Genomic DNA, 22070 nt, shown 5'->3' with positions numbered 1-22070 from the left:
GCCCATTCCAAGCTCCTTGTCCTCTCCCCACCTGCTCTCACCTGTCTCCACTGTGAACTCAAGCCATTTCCCCTCTCAGAATGCTGGTGACGTTACTGACTCCGGGTGCTGTGCCTGCCTTCTACCCCTTGACCGTGGGCCTAGGAGGCAGGTCTATGGACAGGACATGGCAGTACACAGCTAGCCAGCAGAAGAGAGCAAGTATATGTGGGAGCCAGTGCTGGGTACAGGGACCAGGACTCTTTGGCTCAGAAAGTCCACAGGTGAAGAAATTAACCTAAGGGACCCCAAGGAAGATTCTCAGTTCCTAGGTTTGCACTTCCCCAGGATTCTGGGAAATGGCTTGACCGTCTGACATTCAAGTGGCACTACCTCAAATTATCTTCTTCCTGGGGTCAGGGCTTGGGGTCTCGGGTGGGTGGCCAACTGGGTAAAGCTGTGATTCTGGGAAGCACCACCAGGTGGTGCTGGAATAGCACTGGCCTCTGTGTGTGTGTGTGTGTGTGTGTACAAAACTGCACACTGCTTCTGCTCTGATCCTCAGACCTCAGTGTGACCTGTGTGTTTGCTCACATATGTGTATGTGCACAAAACTGTACCCTGCTTTTGCTGTGGTACTCCATAGAGCAAGTGTCCTCAGCTTGACCTGACTTCAGGAATCAGGCTTCTCACAGCAGCCCTCCTACCCTGAGGTCCTTCCTCACAGGCTGGGGTGTGGCTGTAATGGAAACCCACAGAATCAAGACCTTTTCATGAATCCCCTGTCTGACCCGCTTTCCTGATCTGTTGGGGCCATTTTGGAGAAATCCAGCTTCTAGGCATCCTGTCTCTGCCTTAGTTTGCCCAGTGTCCCACTTCCAACTTCCACACAATTTGACACCACTGGACTCCTTCATCCTGGAGAGAAGACTCATGCCCACCAACAACTGTGCCCCCAGCTCTGTGTGGTATGGCTGTCTTGGATTCCAGGTAGTCACTCACTTTGATGTTTGACTCCAGGGAAGTGCGTTTCTCCAGATCCTCAGGACAACTCACAGTGCCTGTCCCACAGCCTTACTGACCACCTTGCATTCATGCTGCAAGACAGGCCTCTACCCACTCTCTGGGCATCATGATTGGGAGCATGTTTCTTAATGCTAGGGAACTCCTTCCACACTCCCCTCCCCACCTACCTTGGGTTTATTTGGTTCGGTCTACCCATGACTACGGAAGTGGGTTAGGTTGGTCAAGGCTCCCTGGCGTTACTGTTGCTCCTACCTGGCCTGGACTATCTAGGAGAGCTGTGACTTAATGCTGTGAGGCAGAGTGAAGGAATGCAGGAGGGAAATGCCCCTATGCATGCCCCCTAGTGTTCTGTTAATGACAGCGGAGACGGCACTTTCCTAAAGAGCTTTCAGTGGTCCTAAGCCTTGCTGCCTGCAGGGCTGTGGCTAACAGTTCTTGGAACTATGGCAACAAACCTTCTAGCTTCATGGCTTCGCCATGCTTCCCAGCATGGCTTTGACGGGGCTTGGTCCTGACTGAGCGAGCTTTTACAGTAGACACTATAAAGAATGGTTCTGAAAACTCAAGTTTCTCCTTATCCAATGAGAGGCAAAGTCTTCTCAGAATGACAGGCTGGCATGCAACTGACTTTTATTCAAAATGAATGAATTCAGATTCAAGATTAGGAGATACTTGAAACCTGTAAGGACCAGCCCACGAATCTTTTGCCCAAGGGATGCCCCTCCCAGGTTGCTTGCTGTGGGTGGCCTGGTTAGGCTGTGAGCCAGGAAAGGAGGCCTGCCAACCCCTGGAGTGTATGGGAAGACAACTCTTCCCAGGCTTCAGAGAAGGCTGACACATACATAGCCTTAGGAGACCGAAGGCCAGGGGCACTTGTGTTTTGTTCCATGGCATAGACGGTTGACACACTGTGACATGTAAACTGAAATTATAGCAAAGACATTCATTTTGATGACTGGCTGATGTTAGCACAGTAGTAGACAAAGCTCCTCTGGAAACCAAACTCCACAGCTAAGTATGGACTGGTGAGAGTGGGGATGGCTGTCACAATGCAGAGGGACCCCTTGTGTGAGATGGGGTACCTGGCTCCATGTTGTTAGTGGTGGGAACCGGCAGGTTACATACTGTAAGCAGTGGAGCGTGGCCCTGGTCCCCCTTCCCTGAACCTCATTCACCCCTGGGGGTGGTTCTAAACCAGTTCATCACTGCCTGCAAACAACTTCAGAAGAGACAATAGCAAAACGCGTTGAATGACTGGGGACTGGAAATGAGACTACAAGGGACTGACTTGCAAGCAAAGCATGGGAGGACACTAACTGTGGCCTGCAAGATGTAGCACTCTCAGCTCCAGCACCACGTCTGCCTGCATACCACCATGCTCCCTGCAATAATAGACGGAACCTCTCAAACTGTAAGCTGCCACCTCAAATGTTTTCATTTATAGGAGTTGTCATGGTGTCTCTTCACAGCAATAAAAATACTAAGGAGTTGGTACCAGGACTGGGATATTGCTGCGATAGGCCTGACCATGTTTTTGTCTGGAAGAATTTGGACTTTGGTACTTTGGGTTATGAAAGGAGTGAGATGTGTTAAGCACTGCTTAATGAGTCATACTAGTAGGAGCATGAAAGACAGAGGTGCTAAGAGATATTAAAGCTGTTGGGGGCTCACTCAAGAGGTTTCAGAGTTGTTTAGTGTGTTGCCTAGAGATCATTCTTATGATATTTTGGTGAAGGAAGTGGCTGCCTTTTGTCCTTGTCCAGAGAGTCTGCCTGAAGCGAAAGGGAAGAGTTTTAGATTATTGTTGGCAGAGGAAATCTCAAAACATCCTAGTATGGAATGTCATGTAGATATTGGTGGTAACTCTAATGAAGATTTATAATGAAAAGCGTAAGCTGAGCAGGCTAAATTACAAAATGAAAAATTTAAGGAGAAAAAGAGCACCATGAAGTGGAATAGAATTAAAATTCTACGCCCAAGGAGATAAACGATTAAGAAATGGGACAAAGGAGTGGTAATCCCGGGCAAGATCCCCTCCAGTTAAATTTCCAACTCGTGAAAAGGAACTAAAGGAAAGCTTGGAGCCCAGTGCGCTGGGTCACACCTTTAATGCCAGCACTGGGAAGACATGTTGGCAGACCTGAGTTTGAGGCAGGCCTTGGTCTACAGAGCAAGTTCAAGGTCATCCAAGCTTAGGCAGTGAATATAGAAAGCTGGTGAAGATGTCATTAAACAAGCGATCCATGTTCCAGTCCCAGCAAGCAGCAGAACTTGGCAGCTCTAAGTGGTTCTGAATTTAGAGTTAAGGATAAAATTAAGGAGTTAAAGAATAAAGTCACTGAGGCCAGACACCTATCGGGGTATCCCCAAATGGAGGCCTAATAGAGGGGCCATTGTGTGAAGCTGTGAAGTTGAAGCCTGGATTGCCTTGGAGACCCCGAGATGTTAGAGATGACAGCGTCACAGATACCTGCTGAGAGCTGCTAACAGGGAGTGGAACCAGCCCAAGAGAAAGAAGTATGCTGCAGTCATCAAAGGAACATTTACCAGACATGGAATTGCAGAGTTTGGAGATTGCCAAGCTGGTTTTCAGTCTTGCTTTTGTCCAATACTACTTCCTATGTTCCCTTCCCTGCAGTTTGGAATGGTAATGTATACCTGTGCCATTGTATGTTGGAAGCATGTGACCTGCTTTTTGATTTTTACAGGGGGACAGTTAAGAAATTTCCATGTGTCTCCGAAGAGACTTTGAAATATTATAGACTATGGAGACATGTGAAGTCGGATTGAAGTATTATGATATGGCTATTAAGTCCTTGGGGACCAGCGAGTGGAATGTGGTTTGAAACAAAATGGCTACCAAAGTGAGTGGCACTATTAGGTGTGGCCTTGTTAGAGGAAGTGTGTCACTGTGGGGGTGGGCTTTGAGGTCTCTTTTGTTCAAGTTTCCTTCAGAGTGACAGCCAGTCGGCTTCCTGCTGCCTTCTGGTCAAGATGTAGCCAGCATCATGTCTGCCTGAACACCACCATGCTCCCCTCATCATAATGGACTGAATCTCTTAAACTGTTAAGTCTCCACCTCAATTAAATGTTTTCTTAGTAAGAGTTTCTTAGTAAGGGGTCTCTTCACAGGAATAAACCACCCTTGATTTAGATAGATGTCCAAGTGAAGGGCCCAATGATTCCCACGGGCACAGGAGTCAGTCCCCGGGGTCCCAGGCACGCACATGCTGAAGGAGAGAGCACAAGCGGAGAGCAGAGATGGGAGGGCAATTAACGCAGTCTTTATTTACACCACAAGAGTGACAAGTGTGTGATGTGGTACAAACACTGGACCCGGGAGGTGGAAAGAGGTGACCGCCAGAGGACACCGCCGGTCAGTGAAACCCACCACACAAAATGAAACAAGAATGAGAAAACCAAACGTGACCTCCAACCCCGCCAAGAGGAGAAAGCGCCGCCGAGGGGAGGTCCAGACAACCAAAGAGAAAACAGGCTGCTACAGAGTGAAGGTGGTCGTGGCTGCGGAGCCCACACAGCATCGTGTCGCAGCGCTTCAATGGCTCCGACCACACTTCTGTAGTGAGCTCTCGCTGAGTGAGGTCAGCCTCCTGTGCATACATAGAAACAGCGTGTTTAACATTCGTACAGAGTGGAAAACAGCGCCTCCTCAGTAGAGCGTACGCCCCAGAACAAGGCCTGTCTGCGTTCTTTCCTTTCCATAGGAGACTCTGATCAATGTGAGGCCAGTGAGGCCGTCAAGGCCGGGTGCAGAGCAGCCCCGGATCCTTGAGAGGGAGAAATGGTTTCCTCCAGTGCCAAGTATCGCTTAGACCCAGGGCTCACAAAGGCCTGGACTGCTCAATGTGGAACCCCAGCCCCGTGTCTTCCAGAAGGAACAAACCCGTCAACACGGCTGTGCCGAGACGGACACTCACCTGAACCCCTGGTTCTCAACCAGGGGCCAGTGACAGCAGGCAGGGTGCACCTGGCCCCGTGTAGGGAGAGAAAAAGAAACAAACAAAACAAAACAAAATCCTCTCAAGCAGCTTGAGAGACAGGCAGTAGGGTCTGAATGTGGAGCTTGCCCATGGATACAATCGACTCCCTGTCAAAGGTGCTAGGTAAACTCTTCTTAGTGACGCATGTGTAAGTAGTCCTTTCACTTTCTTACGATAAAAAGTACATTTGCTTAAGAATAAGTTCAATAAGACTCAAACTCCCCCCTCCTCTCCTTCAAGGTTTTGTTTTGTATTACAGAAAAAAATTTCTGCATCTGCAAACATCATGAGAGGGGAAAGAAAGGCATCGTTTCTCTTTCCCCAAAGCTGCCGAGTTTGGCGTGCAAAATCTGTATACAATATAAAGACATGCCGGCGTACGTCCATGCAACCTCCAGATGTAGGAAACTTAAAAAAATATATTTATATATTTATATCTATATATTTATATATGTATCAATGCCCATAAAATACATGGGCCCAAAGTCTACAAAAAAGGATGGAATGAGCACGTGGCTGTGACCAGTGAAGAAGGAATGTTCTGACAGAAAGAAACACAACCAAGTCTATCACCAGTGCTGCGCAGACCACTGCAAATGGTCCTTTCTCGTGGGGACAGATCTCAAAGTAAAGAAAAACTCAAACACTTTGATTGAGCGGCCCTCGGAAGCCAGAGCCCCGAGACGTCCTTGTGGGTGGGGCCTTGGTAACAGCCACCTGCTGGTGGGGCATGGGCTCTCAGGCTGCCGCTGGAAGACCCAAGGGTGAGTGAACACCAGCATCTTGAGGACATGGTGTCTTCGGGCTTCCCTTAAAGGGATGTAAAGTGCTTGCTCCCCCGGCTCCCTCGCCAGCACCCACCAAGGCCTTTGCAAAGGAAGGGAGAAGGTGGAAGGTTCAAGGTCCGGGCAGGGGAGTGCTGTGGTCCTGCCCTGGAGGTCAAGGCCGACCTTCTGCCCTCCCTTGCCCTGGGTGACAACGGTGGGGAAGGGCCACGTGTCTTCAAAGGGAAGAAAAGGCTATGTGGTAGGTAATGCTTTCAGCTCACAGGGAAGCTGGAGTGAGCTGGCTCCCTGGCCAGGCCCCTGAATCAAAGGGTGACTTACTGGGACCAAAGTGAGTCCCTCTCACAGTACCCTGGCCACCTGAAGAAGTAAGATGATGTGTACCTCCCCACAAGTCGTGGCTGCCACAAAGAGGGCAGGCGGCAGGGTGTGCAGAAAATGGGCCAAGGCGGCCAGAAGAGCAGCTAGCTGGCCTCTGCCACCATGCAGTGCCACAGGCAGGGGAGGCGCCACATGGGCTCTCTCAGATTGGCTCCTTCTGCCAAGGGCCAGAGTAGTCACAGGGAGGAAGGAGTCAGACATGCCCCAAGATCACTCTACCCTGCGCTCTATCCACTGCCTTAGCACTGATTCACAGCATCCCAGCGATCAAAAGTCCAAGAATGTGTGCTCAGCTTGTCTGTCACATTACCCTGTAAATGCCACCTAACTCAGAAACTTAGATACTCAGCTGGGTGTCCTTTCTGAGTATCTCACTTCCTCTTGTCTGAACCCCACATACTTTGGAATGAAATTGGCGGCTTTAAGTGCTAGAAAAAAAGTTAGCAGTAAAAAGTCAGTTGTCATAGAAAAAAAAGAGCAAAGACAAAGACTGACTGTCCTTCAGGACCCTGTGCTCCTACGGGCTCAAGTGACAAGGGCCTTGGTTCAGCAGCCGCGGGCTACAAATCCAGGGCTGTGAGGCTGCAAAGGAAGCCCCTGAACAGGTGCAGGGCCGGGCTCCGAGCCAGGCGCTGTGGACATGCTTCAAAGGTCTTTGGGAAACTAGAGCTGGAGTTCTATCCTGACGGAGTGGTTACAAGTCCACGCTCAGTAATGCCGACCGCCCTCATGGCTCACGTGGCCTAGGGCCTGCCCTTGTAATACTACTAATGTTGCAGGACAGAAGCCCCTGGCTGTGCAGCTCCTGGGTGGAGCTTGAAAAGACAAGGCAAGGGCACAAGCAGACGTGCTATTCATTCCCGAGAGAGAGGTTCACTCTGAAAACCAAGCATGACAGCAGCGGTCCTGCGCAAAGCAGCGCTCTGCTTGGTACAAAAGAAACAAAACCAAACCATAAAAACAACCTTCAGAGTTATAAAAAAAAATGTACAAGAAAGAATTTAGAAAGAAAAAGTTTTAGACATTACCACCTTCAGAAAACTGCTGAATGGTGAGGGGGAAAAATGTAAAAACCACAAAACAATGTTTTCTTCAGAATCTTTTGTGAAAAATTCATACAAAAATCAACAGCAAGTTTATATCCTTTGCTATAAAAACTCATCAGGTACATATGTGCATGGAGGCTTGGAGAGGGCAGAGGCTTCGATAGAAAATAATTAAAATTAAAGTACAAACTGGTAGGGAAGTTGCCCAGGGGTGAACATGTTGGCGATCTGGAAGCTGGCCAATCTGGAGCTCAAAATTCCTTGGGCTTCAATCCAGACCCCAGCCCTCAGCACCTCAGAGCTAACACACATGTCTTTCACCTGCCAGGACCTCTGCGGTCTGAATTTATTATATATATTTATATATACTTTGTCTATAAATGCATTATAAATATTTTATCAAGATCTCATAAGAATCAAGTTTCTTAGCTTGGAATACAGTGGAATATATATTATACATATATATATTTATTTATACCTAAGATTTAAGCAATACTTCATGCTACCTGCTTTTAATGAAAAGCATTCCGATCGTAACACTGCAGTGTGCCTACGACATGCTTCACAACCGAATGGAGATGCTCGACCGCTACGTGACGGATGAGAAAAGAACACTTTGGATCCGTTTAAAATGTGGTGGACTTCAAAACTGCCGGCGGTGTTCGCTGCTTTTGGAACTACCTCATCTTCCTTAAACAGCGATCAAACCAAGCAAGGCTGGCTGTACTGTGGCCCCTGGAGACAGTGGCTGGCGTATACTTTTGTAATGCCAGGCCAGTGTCACCAGTTCAGCCAGCCACAGGACACTGTCACACCAATTCTTGGTGATTTTTCTTAAGGCATTGTTCCTCAGACTTCAGAAAACCCAGCCACAGAAAAATCCATCAGAGCAATAAAAAAAGGCACAAACTCGCATCTTCCGATGGCTTCGAGAAGCTCCAGCTGACTCCCAGGCTCACATTTCTGTTCTGTTCAGTTTTTTTTTCTTTAAAATTTCTTCCAACTCTGTCCCTCACTAAGCTGTGAACCCCCACAGCACCCCACTAAGGTTCACAAGGCAGGCCAGAGCCATAGAAAACTCTCTGTTTAAAAAAAAAAAGCTACAAGATGAGTTGAGTGGTTTACACGGAGACTGTGGGATTGTGGGTAAGAATCAAATGTTAAGCACCAGTTTTAATCAAGTTTTTTTCTGTATTATTAGATCTTTGATTTTCATTCCTCATGTCAACTCGATTCAGCAACTCTGCCTCAGTTGCCACAGGCTTCTTCCTTCGCGGTCTTCCCCTGGGGAACCCACCAGCGTGTGCTTGGCTTTTCGCATGTCTGTATGCCTGTGTGTTGCGCGCTGTCCTGTGTTCCATGTTCTGCCACACCTGGTGTTCGTGTGCGTCTCCAGACCTGTGGTCCAGGGCGGCGGAAAGGCCTCCCGTTGCTGCTGCACGCCTGGTGTCCCTTTGCACTCAGAGAGAGCACCAAGGCAGAACGCAGGAATGACACGGGAAAGTTTCTTGGCTGAGCTTCAAGACAGACAAACAAAGGAGAGAACAGCAGCTTCAGGGCTACAGTGGTGGCTCCTCCTCCATAGGCTCCTCCTCTGATCTGTGGAGAGAAGGGGGTCCGGTATGGTGTGTGAGGCCCTGTGCAATCAGGCTTCCTTTCCCACAGAGTTGTTGAGATCCCTGCCCCAGTTCTCTGGTGGATAGTTTTAGTTTGGAGAGTCAGTGGGCATGTCCACCATCTGTCCTGTCTATGCAGGGCTAGCCTGGCATAAGGCTGGGTGCACACAGTTAAGATTCAGGCAGGTCCTCAAGAACAGGTGTTCCCAGGGCATGGGCAGGGGCTTACCTCTTCTCAGCAGGTTTGACGCCTACAGACAGTGAGGCCATGGCGGTGACAGTCTCAGCTTCTTCGTTCTCACACTTCTGAGCCTCAATTAGAGAGTGCCCCACGGTGGAGGACAATCGCTGCAGGCAGCGCCAGTACTTGCCTGAGGGAAGAGGGAGCACTCAGTGACTTTCCCACTTCTGCTGGCTTGGCTCACAGGTCACTGGGCCCAATGAAAACTTTCACTTGTGCCTGCAAAGTGCCTCTCTGAAGAGTGCTGCCTGGTGATGAACTCACACACACTTATCTGCAGCACAGGCCACTGGACATTGGGTTGGAACTGTTGTGGGGCCTGGCTCCCCACATTCACAGGTCTCTGCCTTGCTGTGGGCAAGCAGAAATTCTGGGAGCAGGCACATGCAGACTCCCGGGGTTTACTCTCCGGAGCCTTGTAGATGCTGGGAATAAACCAAATCCAGACCCAGCACAGGGAGCCCTGCCTGAGCAGCTTTTTAGAGTAGGGGTGTCAGGAGAAATAGCTTTGAGGCCAGAACTGAATGGCCCAATGGGAAGTTAGGAGAAGCCTTCAGGTGTGCATCATCTATGTAGCTTTTGTACCAGGATGGGCAGACCAGAGAGCCCAGACAAGAGGTAGCAGGTATACCTGGGGCAGGCAGGGTGCCTCATGGGTGTCTAGCTGTGTGCCTGCTGCCTAGCCCTGGGATTTGGAACTTGAATAGGAGATGGGTTCTATCTTATGCAAGGTACTTCTGGTCCAGGACACGGATTTATAATCCAAAGCATGCTGGTTTTGGGCATCTGAATGAAGTAACTTGGAACCACTGGTACCCAGATTCTTTTGAATCCCGGTGTAACAGGAAATGGTTCTAGGAGTCTCTTCTTGTTCATCAAATGCCAGGGAAAAAGAGACCTTGTGTTCCTACCCCGGGCCCCATGATCAAACCACTTGGCCAGCCACTTACTGTGGATGTCCATCACTTTCTCCATGGAGTGGACGGCATTGGCATTGGGTCTTTGCTGCAGAACCTTTTCTGGCAGAGGCTCAAGCTGTAAGAGAGACACAGATATATTATGATGGAAATGGATGGCATATAAACTATGTATGTGTTAATAGATATTCAGAGAGATATCTTTGCTCCCAAAGATACAGTAATTTGTTGGGAAGATAAAGTAACTCTAAAAAGTCAACACGACCGGCATATTTTTCCTCCTTAAGGGTACAAAGGACTGTACTCCAGAAGGAGGCTGCAGAGGATGTCAGTTTGGTGCCATCGCTGTGTACCACTCAGCAGAGAAAGAACGGTCAGTTTCTGAAGCTACACTTCTATGACCGGGCCTTGCAATGCCCAAGATCTCTCATCTGTCTTTTCTCACAGATGTGGAGGATGGAGGTGAGTGGAGGGAAGTGAGTAGGTCTCTCACAGATGACAGGACTAACAACAGGGCATAACCCAGGGCATAACCCAGGGCAGAGTGAGCTCCAACAATAGCTCTGCAGACAGGCCTAGAGACCAGGGAGAACACACAAAAGGGAGAGCTAGAGCCAGTTCTAAAGGGAAGCTGATCTTACCTCGGCTCTGGGTTGAAGCCATAAAATAAAGCCACCCTGAGTTTGCCTGGCCTCAACCTGACTGCACAGCTGCCAAGTATAGTTGTTGGGCTTCCTGATCCAGGGCATTTGGCCAAGTCACTGCATCCCTCTGTGTGACATCCATCCCCAAACTGGCTGCATGTGAGTGCTGCCAATTACATCCCAGGAAGCACGACCTTCTAACCGAAGACAGCACTCAATACAGCCAACTAGTGGAGCCAACATGGCATTAACCTCAAGCTATTCAGCAATTAAAGCAACAATGACTGAGGTCAGGCTCAGCAGGAAAAGACTGGAGAAGCTTGCAGCACCCAATGAAGTTAGAATTAGGACCTGCTTAAGACAAGCCACAGGGACACCAGAAAACACAGAGGGTCAATGTAGAACAGCGTCTCACGGCCACAGTTAGGACAGGCCTCAGTGAGCACTGAGCTAACACAGCACGGAGTCATCACCCAAACTCTAACCCGAGCATAAACACAGAATTAAGTAAGTGTATGTGTGGGAAGACAGATATTCCTGATAGAATTGCTAATAATTCCAGGATACAGAACTTACTGCTTCTCCACCTATACCTCATACAGGGGAAAAGAGGTGACTTCAAGTGAAGGCAAGGTAACTGAAATGAATACAGCTCCGTGCAGCCTCACGGTGCAATACTGACAATGGTCAGGCGCTGACATCTCCCTCCCCAAGTTTATCACCATGAGCAAAACCCCACACATATTTTTTGCACTGCTGTGATAGGAGGAAGGGTTTGTTTGGGTTAGGGCTTGAGGGCTCAGTAAATCCTGGAGGGAGGTGCAATGGGGAGAGCAGCCACACAGGCAACCAGGCAGGAGCACAGGTGAAAACAAACTGCCTGAGGGCCCTGCAGACAAAAGTTATGTAACTTCCTCAACAGTGTCAAACATACAAGTTTGTAAGGGACATTTTACACTTACACTGGCCAACATTAACTGAGACAAATTCCAGAAAATCTTGACCAGAATTTCCCGAGGTCATCAGAGTCATGATGGGAGGTGGGACAGGCAGGGGAGACCAAGGGGTGCAGAAGAATCAAGCTCAACACTAGATCCTGGGTGGAACAGAGGAAGGGTCCTGTGTAGAGCTGGTGACATCCAGATATACCTGGAGTTCTGTGGACACTCAGAGGAGAGTCGGTTTCCAGGCTATGACAAAAGACTCAAGTAGTGGAAAGGTTGGAAAAAGGGGAAGGTTTCTGACTGGTGTGCGGGCACTTAGGCATTGTCACTGACACCCCCACCCCAAATAAAAGGTTCATCTGTATTATCAAAGACTGTAGTTACACACGTTCAATGTGTTTTCAATGATGAAAGAAAGAGGTCACTGAACCTGACCTGGTAGACTCGGGAAGCCAGAGTTCTGACCTGCATGTAATACCAACAACCAGAATATAAGGGTACGGAAAGCTGGGCAGTGCAAACAGTGGTGCTATAGCTGAAGGGATGAGGCAGAGCAGCCAGTGTTCAGGAGAGAGAGAGGCCCCAGCAAAGTTCCCCAGCTCTCAGGAATGAGCACTGGAGGAAGGAATGACTGATGTTTTTCTGTCGGCTGTGGCCTGGAGGGCCTTCTGGCTCTGCGGCCCTGGCTCTGCCATGGCTGCGATATGTATGTAGGTTTAAACTAACCCACTATTGACCAGCAAAGACTCAGAAGTCAGATGTGAGGATCAGAGAAGCCCAGAAGCAACCAGCTATCCTTGCTTTTTAGATGGAGACAGAGCAAGAGGTGTGTCTCTTCACTTGTCCTAAACCCAAAAAGAAGTGCCAAACTCCAATCCCACGCTTTCCTTCCTTTTTATCTTCTCAGCCAAATTCCTGGTTTCTCTAGGCTAATTATAGTCAGCTAATCACTGGCTCCACCTCCTGACTCAAGGTTAACTTTATTAAGTTTCGGAGTGTCACAGTGAGATCAAATATCCTGCAATAAATGACCATGTCCTCTCCAGTGCTGGAAATCCCAGGCTTAGGCAGGGAAGAGGTCCGCAGGGACAGCAAAACCAGAAATCTCTAGGCACGCTGGAAACAAACTGCAGAACATCAAAGGCAGACTCAGAACCCTCAGAGTAGCTAGAGACAGCAGGTCATCTCCAGTCAGGACAATGGGCACGCACAGCAAGACAAGCAAAGGGCAGCGGCTCTGTGCCAAGAGGACACTGGCTACATCATATGCCCAGTGAAGCTGCCATAGCATCTCCTCAAAACAGAGTGGAGTGTTGCCCTTTTCCAAGAGAAAACCCACAGGATATTCCTGAGACACAGTAAGAATGTCCTGCAGGAAGGCAGGAAATGAGGGGTAATGGGGAAAGAAATCTCCAGAGTGCAGTGTGGCCCAGACCCAACGTGGGTGACACATGACAGCAACGAAAATGTCCAGTAGTGAAATTAAATAAGTGAGAGGAAGGCATGTAGCCTGGGAGGGGCTAGGACTTGGCTGCCAGTTTGGCAGAAAAACACGAAGATCTAGTTAAATTAGAATTTCCGATGAACAACAGTTTCTTAAATATAGAGGTCATATGTTCATCCTGGAGATCCCAGTGAGGCCACTGCGGTCCAGGCCTTGGCTCCCCAGGAATAAACCTCCCGACCCTGCTAAGAGTGCCGGCCCATGGGGAGGACGCCTGCTGCACCTTTCAACTGGGCACTGGGAATACAGGGAGTTTAGGGATCCTTATCAGCTCACATTAAGAGATGGCAAAGAAGGAAAGTTGGGAGCTATAAGACAAGGCAGACAGAATGAGACTGGAGAAGTGATCAGAAGAGCTGAAAATGACCAAGGTGCCACTTACAACTGGTGTAGAAACAGACCTCAGCTTTGGACTGTTTAGCAAAGATATATAAGAAATCTAGGAGGTCGGCTGGAAGTCAATGACAAAAACAAGGGTCGCTGGGCGCAGCTGGCCAAAAGGCCGAGAGGCACCTTAAATGTTCAGCAGCACAGAGACTTGAGGGCTGACTGTGACTGGGTGTAAAGAAGGCTGCATGGTAGCGACAGAGCTTCAGTTCACCCAAAGAACAGGATGGCTTGATACTCTTTTATAAACCAGCTTAAGATGTGAGGTACTGGGAAGAGACACAAAGAAACGTTCACCATGGTAGGAGATACCAATGAGCATTTTTGAGACAGAGAAGACAAACCAGTCCAGGAAGCAGGAGTGGCTAAGAGATTGGTAAGCTTGTTAGGTGGACACATGTGATTCCAGAAGCAAGTACAATGTACACAATCATACCTCCTTTTTATATGACAATAGTCTGTTAGGAATTGAAATAGAGACCATGAACGCTCATGTTCTCATGCCTGGAGATCTAAGCATACTAACTCAAGAGACAGAGAATTAGTCACAGAAACCAGTAATGGGGGTCAGTGAGATGGCTCAGTGGGTCAAGGTACTTGCACTAAGTCTGGCGACCTGAGTTCAATCCCTAGAACCCCCTTGATGAAAGAGGACTGATTCCTTGAAGCTGTCCTCTGACCTCCATATGTACCAGAGGGCGCGCGACATGCACGCACACACACACAAACACTGGGGAGAGGACTTAGTGGACAGTGTGTGCTGTGTGAGCCTGAGGACCTGAGTTTAAATTTATCCCCCCATGAGCAGATGGCAATGTTCCTAAGGACCGATGCCTGGTTGCATGGGGCCCGTGCTGGTTTGAAAGAAAATGTCCCCCTAAGGATAGGGGCACTATAGGAGATGTGGCTTTGTTGGAGTAGGTGTAGCCTTGTTGGAGGAAGTGTGTCTCTGTGGAAGTGGGCTCTGAGGTCTTATTTATGCTCAAGCCACACCCAGTATCTCAGACCAATTCATGTCGCCTACTAGTCAAGATGCAGGACATCTGGCTATTTCTCCAGCGCCATATCTGCCTGCAAACCACCATGTTTCACTATGATGAAATGTAAGCCACCCCAATTAAATGATTTTCCTTTATGAGAGTTGCTGGGGTTGTGGTGTCTTTTTTACAGCAATAGAAACCCTAACTAAGACAGGGCCCAAGGCCCTTTGTAGATGGGAAGCAAGGATAGAACAGAGAGACCCTTAGATCATGGCTGCGGCACAGATGCAGAGCTAAGGTCAGCACTTAACACAATACCCAAAACACACATTTAACATCACTTTGGAGCGAGGTGTGTGCCAACAGTGCATGCTCACAAGGTTCACCAGAAGGCCGTGGAGGGTTTTCCAGAATCCTGGCTCCTCAGCTCTCTTTGGCCTCTCTTGTACCAGACTTTCCCCACATTAAATTAAGTTTAGTAAGCATACCCAGGGCACCACAGGCCACATGCTATGTTGTGTGCAGAATGCACACCATACTAGCAGCCTCTGTGACATCCAGAGTCCCCAGCCACAGCTCTCCATCTTCAGTTGTTGTGCCAGAATAGCTTTTTCACCAGTGTCTTGGACTTGCCTCCCAGAAGCACTGCTCAGTGCAGTGGCTGAGCAGACCACCCTGGGACTCGGGGGCTCCTTCCAAGCAGGTGTCCATATAGAATGGACAAGGGGCCAACTGTCATTTGAGCTGGCTATATGTCTGCTCTCTGCATGTGCCAGCTGCTCTGAAATCTTTCTCAACTGCTTTTTCTTTCCCTTTCCTGGAAAATCTCTCTCCATGAAAGCTGACATGAAACCTGGAAAGGAGGACTACAGTGGCCTTTCAGCAGTGAGATGCTCTGTGTCCCCAGGAGAAAGGAGACAGGACAGAGGGGCTCGTTCTCAGTGATGAAGCTTCCGTGTGTTTCCCTGAGCACAGAAGAAGGACCATGCTGCATTTGGACACTTGGGATCTTATGATGAGTCTGCGCTCCAGGCATGGGGGTCAACCTGTCAAGAGTACATCATGAATGATGGCCCTGCTCTAGTGATGGGAAGGTGGGAGCACAGGGAGAGGAGCTCCACACATCTCAAAACGCCAACCCTGTCCTAACTGAGGTGCTCTTCCTTTGTTTACCATAAGTGCTTACCAATCATGGGTTTCATCTAAGGTTTAAGGTGCAGTCACCCACACTTGCCCCCTCCTCTTTCCCAACAGCTGCCCTGTCATATACTGTTCTTAATGTTTCCAGATTTCACATGTACAGAAAGTGTGCTGCCTGTTCATTCCACTCCATGGCTGTGCATGGCTGTTTGTCCCAGTACCGTATTGTCCTCATACCAAAATTTGGTAAGGCCATAACATAAAAGGAAACATTACAGGCACATTTCTTTGATGAACAAATATGAATGCAAAATACTGGGGAAAAAAGTACAAACTTAGTTCAACAACACATTAAAAAGATCACACACTATAACCAAGTTAGACTCATTCCAGGCAACTAAGGATGGTTCAATGTGGGTAAATTGGTTAAGTGTGATATAGCATAGACACAGAACCGAGGGAACTCACATAATTATTTCAACAGCTGAAGAAAAAGTCTGTGGCAAAATTCAGTATCACATCCTACCAGAAAAAGCAGCCGGAACAGTAGCGTAATGACGCCAACATGATAAAGCCCACATACAACAGCCCCACAGGCAGCACCACTACTCATTCAAACCAGTGTTTGGAACCTTAGCCAAAACAACAAGAGGAAAATACAAATAGCAAAGGAATAAGTCAAATTATTCCTGTGCCTACAATACTACTCCATACTTTATACTGTATCAAAAATTCTTAGATCTGAAACTTTAAAATACACCAAAAATTCTTAAATCTGATAAACACTATCAGCAAAACAGGATAAAAAAATCTGATAAACACTATCAGCAAAACCGGATACAAAAATAAACACTTTTAAATATACATTAACAAATTTGCTGAGAAAAAACAATTTCCATTTATAAGCCAGTTAAAAAAATTAAAATAAAAACAAACAAGACGTGAGATACTTCTATAACAAAAAGATAAACATTGAAGGGGAAAAAAACCCTAGAATATGGACCTCCCACATTCACGGTTTGGGAAACTCAGTATTGTGAAATGGCCATACTACTGTAAGCCATCTGTAGACTTAATGCAGTCCCTCTCTAAATTCCAATGACATTCCTTATGCAATCCAGAAATAGAGCTAGAAACAAAGGCACTGAGTAGTCAGAGCAACCCTCAACAGAAATTAATACTGGAGGTACCATTGTACTCACCCACATACACTACTCCAGAGCCACAGGAGCAAAAGCAGTGTGATTATTCCTGTATTTAAAACTATTTATTGAACAATCTAGAAAGTGCCAATTACTGTTCTGGAAACCTGGAATCTACCAGTGAGAAATACCTTGCCCCAACACTATATAATGCAGAGAGACAGTATGTGGAAATGCAGAGTCAGTGCAGAATAGACAGTGGAGAAGGCGGCACAAGGCTCTATGAGAAACAGAGCAGCTGGTAGAGGGACGCAGAGTGTGTTGCAGTTTCTAACACAACACTTAGGGAGGGCCTGCCTGATAACCAAGTGGGCTGGACGACACATTTCCAGGAGGTTTCAAAGGCCCAATAAAAGCTACATGGGTACCCCTTCACTGGCTGTGCCACCTTACACTTATCCATCCATCCCCTGCAGAATACAGCCTTGCCAATGGCTGACTCGGAATAAGGCTCATAAAGTAGTTCTGATTATGTCTGTTTATAGTGTAGGCCTACCTGGCATCTTATTTTTACAGTGTGGTCAGCTCCTCTTCTGGAGCTAGTTGCACAGTTAGTTATCAGCTGAGTTTTACTGGGAAGCTCTGCTACAACTGTGTCCAAAAGTGGCTGGGTTTTCTTCTGCCCCTTCTCCTTGCTTTGGATTTACACCTCTGGATTACACCACAGGATGGCCAAGCTCTGACTTCTGGAGTTACCTAGGACCCAACACCCTGGAGGCTACCATTAAGACTGCCTGCCTGGTCTAAGCTCTCCTCTGGTTCTTTGTGAGGGTCAACTTGTTGTCAGACTAAGTTAGCTGTTCCCTGTCCCATACTGGCCTTATTCATTGGGCTGATAGTTAGCAGATACCCCGTCAGGTGTGTGTGCGCAAATCCCTTATTAGGGCCTTGGAACTCAGGACCACAGCGGTGCTTTTCCTACTGTCTTTGGCATATAGAGTAACAGTTTCAGTGTTTTAAGAGTGCAGGCTAACCTGGGGTGAAGCTCTGGGATTCAGACAGATCCTTCAAGCATCTGCCTCCTCCCTATTTTCTTCTCTGCTGCATCTTGGATTTCTGGGCCCAGCCTCTCCATGCTGTCCACACAGCTGTCTTCTAGTTTCCCTGTCTTTGGCATTTCTGCCCTCTCACACTATCTAGCCCCCTCCTCTCCTGGGATATCCACATAACTCCATGCCAAGGTGCACAAGAGGCTTCCACCGAGCCACAGACACCTAACCAGTGCCTCTGCCTTGACCTCTAATTCCCAGCATCTCACAGAAGGGTCAGGATCTGCAGTAGGCTGTGGGAAACTTGGCTTGGCTGCCGTTCCTAGGTTTCCTGTAGCACTGAGCACAGTTGTTGGGTAATAGTGGCAAATGGGTCATCAGCTCTGTCTGAGATCTGTGACCTCTACTGCACCTGCTCTTCATGGCGTCTGAAGGCTGCTGCCCAATGACACATCAAGAGTTCTCAGGCTGTCTCTACCCTGTAGGCTGGGGTCTGGTTTGCCAGCACCTGCCAATGCCCTTAACACATCCATAAACCCCTCAATCTCCACCATCCTCAGACTAGAAGGCACACAGTAAAAAGGTACTCTGTGTGCTCTCTCTCTCTCTCGTCTTTCCCATGAGGGACACTGTCTAAGGTGAATGCCGCAGGAACCTGTGTACATATGAAATACATCTTGGAAAACAACACTAACTACTCTGGTGGCCCTTTCACATTTAGGATTATAGGGAAGCCAGTGGGAGCAAGTTTGCTGGGCAGGTAGGGTTGGGGAACACAGAACAGGCCCTCTGCTATTCCCCTCCCCAGCAACACGTGAACACTTGTGGCTGACTGCCCCTTCAGGGACCTGCTGTCTGTTGTGCTTAGATTATTTTTCCCTCATGCCAGTTGCAAAGGAGGGCAGGGAGGATTGTCAGTCATGAGAGCTGGGTGGGGCTCAATGTTTGCTCAGTGTACTCTGGGACTGACAAAAAGCCTTGGCTAAGATGTGCATCCACTTCCTCTGATGAAGGAACATCCTATAGGTAGCACGGGGGCAGAGGTTGGAGCCAGGTGTGTGTGGTGGTTCTCTTATAATGGGGTTCATACCAAAACAGGAATATGCATTTTGGTTCCACAAGCATACAAGCTAAACACAGTGAGGACAGGAGTTTTCACTCTCTCCTCCTCTCTGTGCTTTCTAGAATAAAGTGTGCAGAGCAGATGACTCATAATGTACTTGACTATGACTGTGGTAGTCTGTGGACTTCTGACAACTCCTTGCCCAGTTAGAGCCTTGCTGTCTTCAAGAGCAGCCCTGAGCTGGCAGGTCAGAGAGTCTTCTAAGAGCCATCTAGACCCTGGCCTACAGGGTGGGGACAGCCTGAGAACTCCTGACTGAGGAGCAGGTGCAGCAGGGCCATGGGCCTCAGAGCTGGTGACCCACCTGCCACTATTTCCCAGAGACCAACGTGCTTGCATGCGACACTTGAGGCTAGTCTGAGCTACCTGAGGGTACAGACCCAGCAGCTCCTGGGCTGCAGACTCCATCCAGCACTAAGTTCCCCATTCCTGTCTGGCTCCTTCCTAGCACCTGCACACCACCCACAGGGAAGCAATGTGAGCAAGCCCTTTGAAGCAAGAATTGTGCCAGTTCGGAGCCAGATACACCAGCCAGAAGGGCCTAGAAAATTGCTCTGGAAATTGAACGACCCTTTCACAGGGTCACTTAAGCCCATCAGAAAACAGATAATTACATTATGGTTCATTACAGTTATGAAGGAGCAATGGAAATAATTTTGTGGTTGGGGTCACCACAACACGAGGAACTGTATTAAAGGGTCACACCATTAGAAAGGTTGAGAACTACTGGTACTCAAAAATAGGATTTGAGAATTTTTCATGGAAGGTATTTGCCAATTGTACCACATGCATTAGGGGGCTCCCAGGGTTATGTGAAAATGCCATTCTCATCCTAGCCTGCAGCTGGAGTGGGCCTCTGCTAGTGCAGTTATGCACACAAGGAGCTAGGAATGTCAACAAGGGACCCTCCTCAGATATAGTGGAAGGGAATTCATAGTGTTCACTCTACTTTTGCCCTCAAAAGCTTTATCTGACCAGGCCTTTGAATACTGCTATACAGGCCAATACCTCTGACTTTGTCCTGCAGCACCAGTGGGGCTATGCAGAGCCCTGACCTTAAGGATCACTCCTGAACAGAGAAGGCAAATGGTTGCTGAATAAAGAGGTCTTGGCCTAGCCCTGAGCTAATAATTCAGCCTGAACATGCTCATACCACCTGGACTGGATGGTTCTGTGTATCAATTTGACACAAGCTAGAGTCACCAGAGAGGAAGGAACCTCAGTTGAGGAAATGCCTCCATGAGATCCAGCTGTAAGGCATTTTCTCAATTACTGATCAATTGTGGCAGGGGAGTGGGGGAGAGGAGGCATCCCATGGTAGGTGGTAACATCCCTGGGCTGGTGGTCCTGGGTTCTATAAACAAGGAGGCTGAGCAAGCCAGGGGAAGCTAGCCAGTAAGCAGCTCCCCTCCCTGGCCTTTGCATCAACTCCTGCCTCTAGGTTCCAGCCCTGTTTGATTTCCTGTCCTGACTTCCTCTAATGATGGAATATGATCTGGAAGTATAAGCCAAATAAACCGTTTTCTCCCCAACTTGCTCTTCGGTGTTTTGTTGTAGCACTAAAAATCCTAACTAAGACACCACCCAAGCCCATGGACAAGTTGCCAGAGAAACCTTGTCCATACGGGAGCCCGGAAGAGTTAAGATGAAGCATGGCCATCACACTCCATGACTGACACAGGATGGAAGAACCAGCTGCACCAAGCACTTCTGAGATCTTAGGCCACTTCTGTGTCCCTTCTGCTCATCTCTTAGCCAAAGTCATACTACCCCTACTACATGGGTGGGAACAGCTGCAGCCCAAGCCAGGTGAACTGTTCACCCAAGTCAGAGACCAATGCCCTCCACCACCTGAGCTCCTAGCGCCAGGCTTTTGCCTGTGGTGTGGCATATTCTGTAGATGACTACATACCTCATTTCCCAGAAGAGCAGAAACACACGCTTCAGAAGCATCACAGATGGCTGTCAGGTCATGGCCTCCCTCAAGAGCCAGCACAATCCGGCCACCAGCTAAGCCCATCAGCTGCTTTGTCAAGTACCCAAAACCTGCAAAGGAAGAGGGATATATGGGAGCGAAGCACTTCAGAAACTCCACACAGTACCACCAGAGGCTGAGATGTCATCTCGAGTAACTGAGGATTTCATCTTCACCCAATTGAGTGTGACTTTTGGTTTCATTGCTGTATTTTTATAATGCAGCCAGCCCTATTCAAAGGCTGTATACTAACCTGTCTTCCTGGGCATCTGATGTGCTCTGTACAAACATACACACGTAGACAAAAGCATGCCCGTATCAATGCTATGTGTGGTGACAGGACTTTCGCACATCCATATCTGTGTATCTGCTTCCATCTAAGGTCACAGAGTCTTCTCTCTGTTCACAGTCCCCACCTGATATGTCACTTGGTTGGCATGGGGATACTACACACAGTCAGGCAGGCTGATGTTGGCTAGGCATGGGAAAGCCCTAGTAAGACAGTGACCTTGACCAGCCCCTCACCAGACCGATTCAGGTCCATACTAGGCTGCACCTTCTGCTAGCTATGAAATGCTAGTGGGCAGAAACTAATGGCGAACCCAGGTGTGTCTGACAGAAACACTGATGCTGGCTTTGGGGCTGGATATAAAAGCAGCTCAGAATGTGGTAACAGAGACTATGAAGTATGGTGGGTGCTTTTAGTTCCCTGTCTGGACCCCACAGTAGGTTCAGTGGGCTCGAAGATGCCCTGTAATAGAGCACTGACTCCCAAAGGCCACTTCATAGCTCATTACTCCCTTGCTGAGTGCATACCCTCCCTGGTGAAGGTAAGAGAGAGAGGCGATCCTCCTTGATTAGACGTGCTGATGGGCAGGGAGGAGAGAGCAGATCCAGGTCCTGACAGAGTAAGGTACTAGGGTCAGGATTTAGGAACCCAGGCTCTTTGTTGCCTCTGGGCACCATAGTTGGATGAGAAACTGTCAGGCCACTGTGACTCAAGGTGTTACAGCCCAGAGGCCTCTCATATCTTTGCCATGTGCTGCAGCAGAGCAGATGCAGAGGTCACATACAGTGCCAGCAAGTTCATCCATGGAGAAATGCAGCCACTATATAATATAAGTCCTGATTGGTTCCTCCTCCACTATATAATATAAGTCCTGATTGGTTCCTCCTCCACTATATAATAT

General features: G+C 48.3%; 1 protein-coding gene across 10 annotated transcripts in view; it reads right to left on the bottom strand.

The window, feature by feature from the left end:
• Positions 1-4273: 4273 nt before the first annotated feature.
• Hdac4 (histone deacetylase 4) overlaps positions 4274-22070 on the bottom strand; it is a 263727-nt gene continuing 245930 nt past the window's right edge. For all 10 annotated transcript variants that reach the window (XM_075952184.1, XM_075952183.1, XM_075952187.1 and 7 more), the window contains 4 exons: positions 20818-20951; positions 10026-10110; positions 9064-9205; positions 4274-8817 (listed from right to left, as the gene is read on the bottom strand). In XM_075952184.1, coding sequence (XP_075808299.1) covers positions 8778-8817; positions 9064-9205; positions 10026-10110; positions 20818-20951 — 401 coding nt within the window. In that variant the 3' untranslated portion in view covers positions 4274-8777. The remainder of the gene's footprint in view (positions 8818-9063; positions 9206-10025; positions 10111-20817; positions 20952-22070) is intronic.

Source organism: Microtus pennsylvanicus, chromosome 17 (genome assembly GCF_037038515.1).
Source record: "Microtus pennsylvanicus isolate mMicPen1 chromosome 17, mMicPen1.hap1, whole genome shotgun sequence".
In the NCBI taxonomy this organism is placed as follows: domain Eukaryota; kingdom Metazoa; phylum Chordata; class Mammalia; order Rodentia; family Cricetidae; genus Microtus; species Microtus pennsylvanicus.
The sequence above is the reverse complement of the archived record's forward strand: the minus strand, read 5'-3'. Positions and strand labels throughout refer to the sequence as shown.